This window comes from Tiliqua scincoides, unplaced genomic scaffold (assembly GCF_035046505.1).
Source record: "Tiliqua scincoides isolate rTilSci1 unplaced genomic scaffold, rTilSci1.hap2 HAP2_SCAFFOLD_82, whole genome shotgun sequence".
NCBI lineage: Eukaryota > Metazoa > Chordata > Lepidosauria > Squamata > Scincidae > Tiliqua > Tiliqua scincoides.
The window spans coordinates 15,514-24,575 of NW_027101662.1; the positions used below are offsets into that span (position 1 = coordinate 15,514).

General features: G+C 59.3%; 1 protein-coding gene across 1 annotated transcript; it reads right to left on the reverse strand.

Moving 5' to 3' along the window:
- Window positions 1-7,443: 7,443 nt before the first annotated feature.
- Window positions 7,444-8,712, reverse strand: LOC136636074 (protein FAM43A-like). The gene has a single exon (XM_066611097.1). The coding sequence runs from the start codon at window positions 8,665-8,667 to the stop codon at window positions 7,540-7,542; it is 1,128 nt and encodes a 375-aa protein (XP_066467194.1). The 5' UTR covers window positions 8,668-8,712; the 3' UTR covers window positions 7,444-7,539.
- Between the last annotated feature and the right edge of the window lie 350 nt (window positions 8,713-9,062).

Consider the following 9,062-nt stretch of genomic DNA (forward strand, 5'->3'; position numbering starts at 1 on the left):
TTGCTGCAGCTGCAGAACCTGCAGTGGGGGGGGGGGGCCCTGAGGCAGAGGCACACTTGACCTGCCTCCAGTGGGCACGGATGAATGAAGCGGGTGACTGGGCTTGCAGGCAGGGCATGTCCAAAAGCTCCCTTCCCTGGTTCTGAACAGGAGGGTGACCCTCAGGAACTGCTTAATCAGGCCCCAAACAAATAAGCTTTACTTCTGGGGGGAGCTGCCTGCTTGGAACCAGAGAGGGGCCCCCATTTTCTCAAGAAGGAATTTCCTCTTGGAGGAAACCCACTTCCTTGGTTGAAGAGCAGAACTGCAGAAAACAAGGGGGGGATCCACAAAGAATCACAGCAAATGCCTCCCAGCCCAGTCCTATTCTTGGCCAGCCCGCTGGGCATCAAGGCACTGATGCAGCCTCTGCTGCATCCTGGGGACCACAGTGGGGACCACTGTGCAACAGAGATGCAAGTGAGCAAAATTCTTACAAACCTCCTCTACAACACCGGGGCCCCCAATGGGTCTACTTGGATTTGGTGCAGCTCTTTGGTGGTGCAAGTGCAAGGGGGCTTGGTGTTGGTGGGCAGGGGCATAGGATATCAGTGGTACTGTTGCCACCAGTGAGTGCCCCCTGCCCCCCTCTGACAGGCCTCCAGGCAGCCTTGCCCCTGCCCCAGTCCTCCCTCTCCAGCCCACCCCCAGGCCGCCTCCCCCAGCAGTGGTGGGCCGCACTGGTGCCAGCACTGTACACCTTGCTACTGCTCTTGTAGTGCCAGCCATGTAGGCCTTCCACTGACAGAATGTGCCTGCCGCCAGCATAGGGCACCCTCAAGGTTGGGCTGTGAAGCAGGATGTTTCCTGTCCTCGGAGGGCACAACCGAGGGGAGCTCCCACCTCTTTCAGCAGACAAGTGCAGCCGGAATTTTTGCCAAACCAGAAGGTCTTTGAAGAGAGGAAGGTCGCCTTGGGTGCCCTTTGGGGAGAAAGGCGGAATACAAATCCAATAAAATAAAATAAATAAATAGGGCCTGTGAGGCTTGTGCCACAAGGAGAGCCCTGGATTGTGGTGGCTGCAGATCCCATGAGTTGAAACCCATGGCTGTGACTCTCAGCTATGTCTTCCCACAGAGCAGCTGCATGTGTTGCTTGGAGGGCCTTGGTGGCAGTTGAGCAAAGCTGGCCTTGTCATCGCATCCCCACCAGTAATGCTGCCTGTGCATCAGGCCCATCCAGCACCCTCTGCCTGCGGGGCAGAGCCAGTGGTGTAGCTAGTGGGGGTGCGAAGCGCAAAGTTTTGTAGGGAGCCTCACTGCAGCATGCAGGTGGCCCCTCCCCCTCCTTCAGAGCTATTCCAGGCGATGGCAGCAAAATGGTGTACGCCTTCTGGGAGTGTGCCAGGGAGGCCTTCTGGGCAGATGCCTCCGTTTTGCTCTAGCAGCCCAGACTGGCTCCAAAGGAGAGTGGGAGGGGCTGCTTGCGCTCCGTGGTGAAACTCCCTGCAAAACTTAGTGCTTTGCACCCCCTCTAGCTATGCCACCGGGCAGAGCATCTCCACGAGCAAACGCTTGCGGTGAGCAGGTTCTCTTCCCCACAAGGATGGAGCGCAGTCTGCAAACCCCACTCCTCCTGACCTCTGGGGGAGGGGGAACTACACAACCCACTTCTCCTCCTCCCTCCTCCAGGGGCCTGCAGTCATGCTCGCTGTCCTTGCCTCTGTTCCTTGAGCTTTCTTTCCCACTCCAGCCTAAGGGCTCCAGAGAGGGAGGAAATACCCTGAATGAGTAGGCAGGAGCACAACCAATAGGGAGGGCTGGCTGAGCTTTGAAAGCAAGTGTGGCCAAGAAGGTAGCAGGGACCTACACTGGGAGGGTGGGTAGTAGCAGAGACCTTGAGACGAGACAGGGCATATGGCGCTCTCTCTCTCTCTCTCTCACACACACACACACACACACACACACACACACGGAAACATGGAAAAGAGCCTGGAAACAGAAGGGGAAGATGTCTTTCCAGGATGAGGCAGAAAGAGGAAAAGGGGGGGCGCCTTCCTGTCCAGCCTTCCTGCAGCTCCAGGAGTAGAAATTCCAGGCCACAAAACTCCCTGTGATCCAGTGGGGGATAGCAGAGCAAGAAAGGCTTGTGTAGGATGAAGCGCACAGGTATGGATGTGTGTGCGCGCTGACACAGTAAGGGGCCAAGGGGGCTGTCGGCCCCAGGTGCCAGCCTCTGGGGCGGTGACACCACTAGTGAGCAAAATTGCTAAAATTGTGGTTGTTTGGAGTAACCCCCTCATGCATACTGTTGGTTATGTACTTTGCAGCAAAATGCAGTGACAGAATTGGAGTGAAGTATCTCCATTCTATCCAAAATTATGGCCCAAAAAACAAAAATGCAACTGTAACAAAAGGCATTAAATGCATGGAGCTCTATGGAAAGTGAAACTGAGCCATATTGTGTGTTTACTCATGAGTAGGTAAGCTTGCCATAGTCCATTGGAAAGGGCAGGCTGAGAGGAATCCAACGACACCAGAATGGTCCTGATCCAATAAATGCACCCCCCAAATAACACCCGAGAAGGAAGTCCCTGCCTCTAAGAGCTGACAAATGTATTGAGCCCTATGGAAAGCAAAACTAAGCTACAAGTTGGTGTTTGCTCACAATTAAGCAAAGGTGCCTTGGGTCATGGTCGGGTCAGGGAAAGAGGAATGCAAAGCCACCAGAACAGTCCCAATCTGGTGAAAGTGGAGCTCAGCAAATGCTCCAGAAGGCAGATCACCCCCGCCCCTCAAAGAAAAGAATAAAACAGGGACTTGGGCTGGTAAGGTGAATTTTTTTTTCTTTTTTAGACTTGTAATGCTAGGGGTGTCCTGATGGTGTTATAGTTTACATAGAAGAACTTAAATTGAACTGGGCACTGGGTAGGGTTGAAAATCTTAACTGATTTTTCTTGGGGGGGGTTGTGATTGCAGGCATGCTACAGAGAAAATGCACTTGGTGGAACAGGGCTGGCTTCCCTTTATTTTATTATTTTTATTTAGCATTTGTTTTACTTTAATTATATTTATTTTAATTTCTTTGGTGATGTCACATCTGACCAAGAATCACCTCCAGTGAGTCCCTGACAGATTGTCATTCTAAAAAGTGGGTCCCAGTGCTAAGAGTTTGAGAACCACTGCAATAAGGTGTTAGTAAGACGACACCTGGTGTGTGTGTGTGGGGGGGGGGGTAACACTACTAGTGATCAAAATTGTGGTTTTTAGAAATAATACCATCACGTTATAGACCATTTGATGCATGATTTACAACAGAATGCAATGAAACAAACTGCACTGAAATATCTGTGTTCTATCAAAAGCTATAGCCGAATAACCAAAAAAGAAAAACGCAACTCTCTTACGCTACAAAAAGTGGATTTGCTCAACTCAAAACTTACCAATGAGCCCGAGTGTTCTGAGAGCTAATGAGGTGTTTTGGTAACACAGCAGGGAACCAAGAAGATGTTGTTATGAGTCAGCTCCCTTTTCCATGTATCAGAGCTCATACTAGAACTCCTATTCAGTTGTGTGAGTGTCATCAAGTTGGCCACTCTTTTTCTTGTTGATAACTGATTGGTTGGGTAACCTGTATTGCTCTGTAGTGAAATAAAGTTAACGGGGGTGACACCATAAGTCATCAGATACGGGGGGCAGTATGTCACAGGGACGGGCATGAGCACAATCTTCAGAGCCCAGGTCAACCAGGCAGATAGACCTGGGCTCCCGGTTTGGCTTCCATGGCTGAGGTTTGCTGAGTGGATAGACCTGGACTTGGAGCCCAGAGCTCCCTGCTGGGTAGACCTGGACTCCCATTCTGCCTGCCCTCTGGAGCTGCCTCTTCCAGGTGGGTAGATCTGGGCTCCAGGTTTAACTTTGACATCTGTGGCCAAGATTTGCTGGGCGGGTAGACCTGGGATGCCACCTGGACTTGCAGCTCAGATTGTCATATTGGGGGGTGGGGTGTCAAAAATTTATGGGCTCTGGGTGCCAAATGACATTCATTCACCACTCTGTGTATGTGTGTGTGTGACACTTTGGGGGCTGGCTGGAGACTAGGGTGAGGGGCTTTACCTGTACAGAAACTGGCCACAATGTGTATGCTTCCCAAAGACTGCCCAGGTTGGAAGGAAGGAGGCCCCCTGGACACCTGCTGGCCTGGGCATGGGTCAGGGCTGAGAAGTGCAGGGGGCCATCAACACACACCCAGCTTTCGCCTCCCTGTGTACAATGTGGGGTTCCCATGTGGCGTGGGGAGGCATGTTCCTTGTCACAGGGCAGCCTCTGTGGCCAGCAGGTGGGAGTCTGTCCCATGGGGGCTCCCTCTGCTCATCTGTGTGGGTGGGGGAATGGCCCTACCCTGCTGCTCATCCTGTTGGCATTGTGTGCAAAAGGTGGCACACCAACCCTCCAGCAGTGGTGGTCTGGGGAGCAAGAAACACTTGCTCAGCACTTTGCTGAGGCTGGCAAGCCACGGCCTGAACAGCCATTGCAAGGCCAGGAAAGTCCCAGGTGCTGTGCCGCCTGAGTGTGCCCTACTTGAAATCGCCCCACCACGGTCCTCTTTGGCTAGAATCCTCCAATGGTGCAGTTTCTGCTCTTGCCCCACTGTCCCCAGGGAGCAGTTTCTCTGGCGGCAGTGGCTGTGGTGGCTGCACACCCAGCTGTTACCTGAAGCTCGGTGGAGCCTGAACAGATCTTGCGGAAGAAAGAGCTGCTGAGATGGGGAACAGATCAGGCCCAGGAGGAACCACGGCACTGGGAGGCAGCAGCCTCAGAACCACGAGGCCACTTTTGCTCTAACCATCAAGTGGGATGTCCAGAGGCAGCCCTGAGACTGCTGGTGAGATGTAGCAGCACCTACCTCGGGCACATTTTAGCCAAATCCATGGTGGTGAGGCAGTAAGGAGCTCTATTTGGAGAAGGGGGAGATACACAGTCCAGTGTGCTCTTGCCTGCCAAGTGGATGGGGGCCTTGGGCAAAGGATCAGTCCCAGAGCTGGAAGAAGCGCTGAAATCACCACAGATGCCATTCCTTGTCGTGCTGGGAAAGAGCCAGACCCAGTCCACCCAGGCCTGATCCAACTACATGACAGTGTGCATGTATAAAATGCTGCACTTTCACTCCCAAATTCTGAAACCAACTTTTGTAGTTGGAAGGATACAACTCAGAGCATTGGCACACCTTGGCTGAATTTGCCTCTGCTTGATAAATCAGGGCTGTGCGGGAATACTGTGCCACAAACCAGGAGCAGCAGGCTGGGCGCCTCTAATCTATAAGGTGCAGTGAAGATGGGCCAGAAGGCAGAGACTCAAAGCGATGCTTCACAAAGGGCCTTCCAAGAATGCCCACAGCACAGCATCAGCCTGCAGAACTCCCTGCCACATGGAATGATAGAATGATTGAAGTGAGGGAACAAAATTCATGGTGGATGCAACATGGGATGTAAGGACTTCATTCCTCTGAGACATCTGGCTGTCAAATACATGACCCATGCTGCACTGAGATACTGCAATATTCATGAACTGATTCATTGTTTAAAGCATGACAGGGAAGAAACTCCTGTTGGCCATGAGTTGCTGCACTCTGGCCAGCTGCTCTTCACAAGAGGCCATGCCATCTTGCTCCTGGCGGCACTTTGGTGCCTGGGCAGCCATGGGGGTGGCAGAAATACACATGCTGACCTATTTCTGGCACAGAGGCAGCAATGAGAATGGCTGGGTTTTTTTGCCTGTTATGCAGGTGTTAAAGGGACAGGAGCCTTGTTGGGGAGAAAAGTTGGCTATCCCACTCATCTCTCCTGGCTGGGGGTGCTGCTCCTTCTAGGCCAGCAGCCCTGGAGAATCTGCACTGCTTCCTCCTGTTTGGGATGTTTCAGCCACAAAAATCTGTATATCAGAGAAAGGGAAGGTGTGGGGGGGGGGATGCCCCATGTATGCAACTGTGCCCAGACCCTCATCACCCCATCTTGCTGGCACGAAATTTGTGGCACCTTTAGACATTCCGCATGGGGGGGGGTCTTCTGTATTTGAGAGAGAAACAGCCGCACTTCCTCACTGATCCAATTCAGTCCCCTCACTGAAGTTCCAGCAGGCCAGCTGCTGCTCCTTTGCTCAAGACAAGGCAGGACGGCTACTCTTACAGACGCCCCTGCTGCTGAACCCCCCCCACTTGCCGTGCCAGCTTTTACGAGTAGACCGAGTCCCAGCAGGAGTGGGAGCCTCCATTAACTTCTTGGGGGTCACTGGAACGGCTGCCTGTACAAGGACACCTCAGTTTGGTCCTCAGGGTTCAGCAAGGGACAAGGGAGAGCCAGTAAGGGAAGCCTGAAGCTGGCAAAACCATTCAGCTCCCCTCAGTCCCAGATGAGGCCTCTGCCTTCTCCCTCCTCGCTCTGCAGGACTTCCAGAGCCAGCAACACCCTTTAAGCCAGAAAAATGCAGTGCAAGGAGCCCTGGGCAGAGCAGGGGCGCCTGGAACCAACTCTTTCTGCAGCAGCCATGAAGCTCCCTGGGAGGGCAGTCAGTCAGTCAGCCCCATTCAGACGAAGGGGAGGTGGGGCTCCAGCAGTGGCTCTTCCAACACTTGTTCTGACTGAAATGCAACGGGAGGGGGGGGCTGAGAATTTGCTTTCAGAGACCCTAAGGGGAGTAGTGAATTCTGGCCGCCCCTTTCCTGACCAAATTTCCTCTCCCTGCTGCTCCCCTCATGCCAGGCCTGTGCACCTGAGCGGGATGAGGGTGGTGGTGCAATGGGGAGGGCCTGCCAGCCTGTTCTCCACACCAGCTACCTGCTGGTCCCTTCCCCAAACCTGCTGGAAGCCCCAAGAAGGCCAGATGACTCTGCCCCCCCCGTGTGTGGCGGGGGGGCCTCAATTCCCCTCCCCAGCGGCCTTTAAAGAAAGGCGGCCAAGCGCCTGGCAGTCGGGTGTCCGGCTGGCGAGGACACGTGTGCTTGCCAGTGGCTGCCCCGCGGGCCCAGCGCGCAGCAAACACACACCGCACAGCAGGCTCTGCCTCGCCTCCCTTTATTGGCTCCACTCGCGGCACAAGAAGCCCAGAGAAGTCCCGAAAGGCGGCGAGGCCCCGGTGGGCTCCCGCGCAGGGCCAGGTCCAGGCGGCCACGTCCGCTTTCCTTTCGCGCAGCAGAAGACACAGAAGGGCGCCATGCAGAGGCTCCGCGGTGCCAGTGTCTCCGCAGGGGCAGCAGGGCCGGCGGTTGCGCAACAGGCGCGGGGGGGGGTTAAGCAAGGGCAGGAGGGCGGCGGGCAGCGCTCCGGCCCTGGAACTGCAAACACAGCGCCCTCACCCAGCCGGCAGTCCCGGGGGTCCAGCACCCTGGCGGCGGCCGGCTCCGAACACGGCAGGCGCTCCTGGAAAACCGGGGGGGGCGCGGTGGGGGAGCAACAGTCCCGTCAGACGCCCCAAGGGAAGCATCGCAGGCGCGGCCCTTCCGCGGCGAGCTTCCTTCCCAGGGCAGCAGCATTCGAATTCGGCGGCGGGTCGGGGCGGCCGGCCGTCAGCCGCTGTCGGGCTCCGGGGGCGGCGGGGAGCCGCCGTCGCGGCCGCTGCTGTCGATGGAGGACTCGCTGCCGGTGCTGTCGCCGGAGAGGAGGCGGGTGACGCGCAGGTCGGCGCGCAGCAGCTCCACGTCGTTGCCGATGGCCAGCGCGCCCAGGCCGCGGATGAGCCGGCCCAGGCCGGGCCCCGCCGCCGCCTCGCGCCCCGGGCCGGCCGGCGGGAGCAGCAGCTCGTCGTCGTCGTCGTCCTCGCCGCTGCAGGCCTCCGGCTCGCCCGCGGCGCCCTCCGGCTCGTCCCAGCCGCCGTCCTCCTCCGGCGGCGGCCCCGCGTGGGCGCGCGCCTCCAGCTCCTCGCCCAGCGAGTCCTCGGAGATGGGGCCGAGGCGGGGCGCGGCGCGTCCGCGCTCGGCGGGCGGCTTGTAGCAGCCGGCGGGCCCGCGCAGCAGCAGCCTGCGCAGCGGCACGAGCGGGAGGGCGCCGTCGGCGGCGCGGCCGGCCTGCTGCAGCTGCTGGTGCCGCGCGTCGGCGCGCCTCTTCAGGCGGCGGAACTCGGCCAGCGCGGCCGCGGAGGTCTGGAAGAGCAGCAGCGCCAGCGCGCGCGCCTTCTCCGGCCGGGACAGCAGCGCCGCGTGGCAGCGCAGCAGCACCGCCTTGTGCCGCGCCTCGTGCCGGTACACCCAGGCGAAGAGGCGCGGCAGGCGCGGGTCGGCCACGCAGTAGGTCACGCGGTGCAGCAGGTACAGGTGGCCCGGCCGCGGCCCGGCCCCGGCCTCGGCGGGCGCCAGGCGCAGGCCCTGCGGCCCCACCGTCAGCCGCATGCGCGCGCCCAGCCGGCCGGCCTCGCTGCGCGCCCAGATCCTGCCCACGGCGGCGTCGGTGCAGCCCTCGCCCTTGGCCTGCAGCGTGGCCGCGTTGCCCAGGTACAGCACCGAGAAGGCGGGCGCCTCGCCGCTCACGCGGAACGTCCTGCGCCTGCGGCGGAACAGGCCGCCCACCCGGCTCAGCGCGCCCTCCGCCGCGCCCGCCGGGCACTGCCCGCGCGCCTTCGACGGGGGCGGCGGCGGCGGCGCGCGCCGCTCCTCGTCCGCCGCCAGCAGCTCGAACTTGTGCCTCTTCCAGGGAAGCATCGCGGCGCTGCCCGACGGCGCGGCCGGCCCGGGGCGCTGCTGCTGCTCAGCTGGACGCGCCCGCCGCAGCGCCCGCCGCCCGCGCATCCCGAGGGCGCCGGAGGAGCGGCGCGGCCGGGCAGGACGTCGCCGGCAGCCGCCGCCGCAGCCGCGCGCGCCCCCCGCGCCGCGTCGCCATCCCCGGCGCTCACATCCCCGCCGCCGGAGCGAGTGCTGCGGCTGCAGGCGGCGCCGCGGCTAAATAGAGGCCGGCAGGGGGCGCGCGCGGCCGGGGAGGAGCCAGCGCCGCAGGACGCCGCCCGCGCCCGGTCCTGGGGGGCGGGCCTCGCCGGCCAGGCCGCCCGCGCAGCGCTCCCGGGCAGCGGCACCCGGCGCCCCAGCCCTGGTCTTCGCGC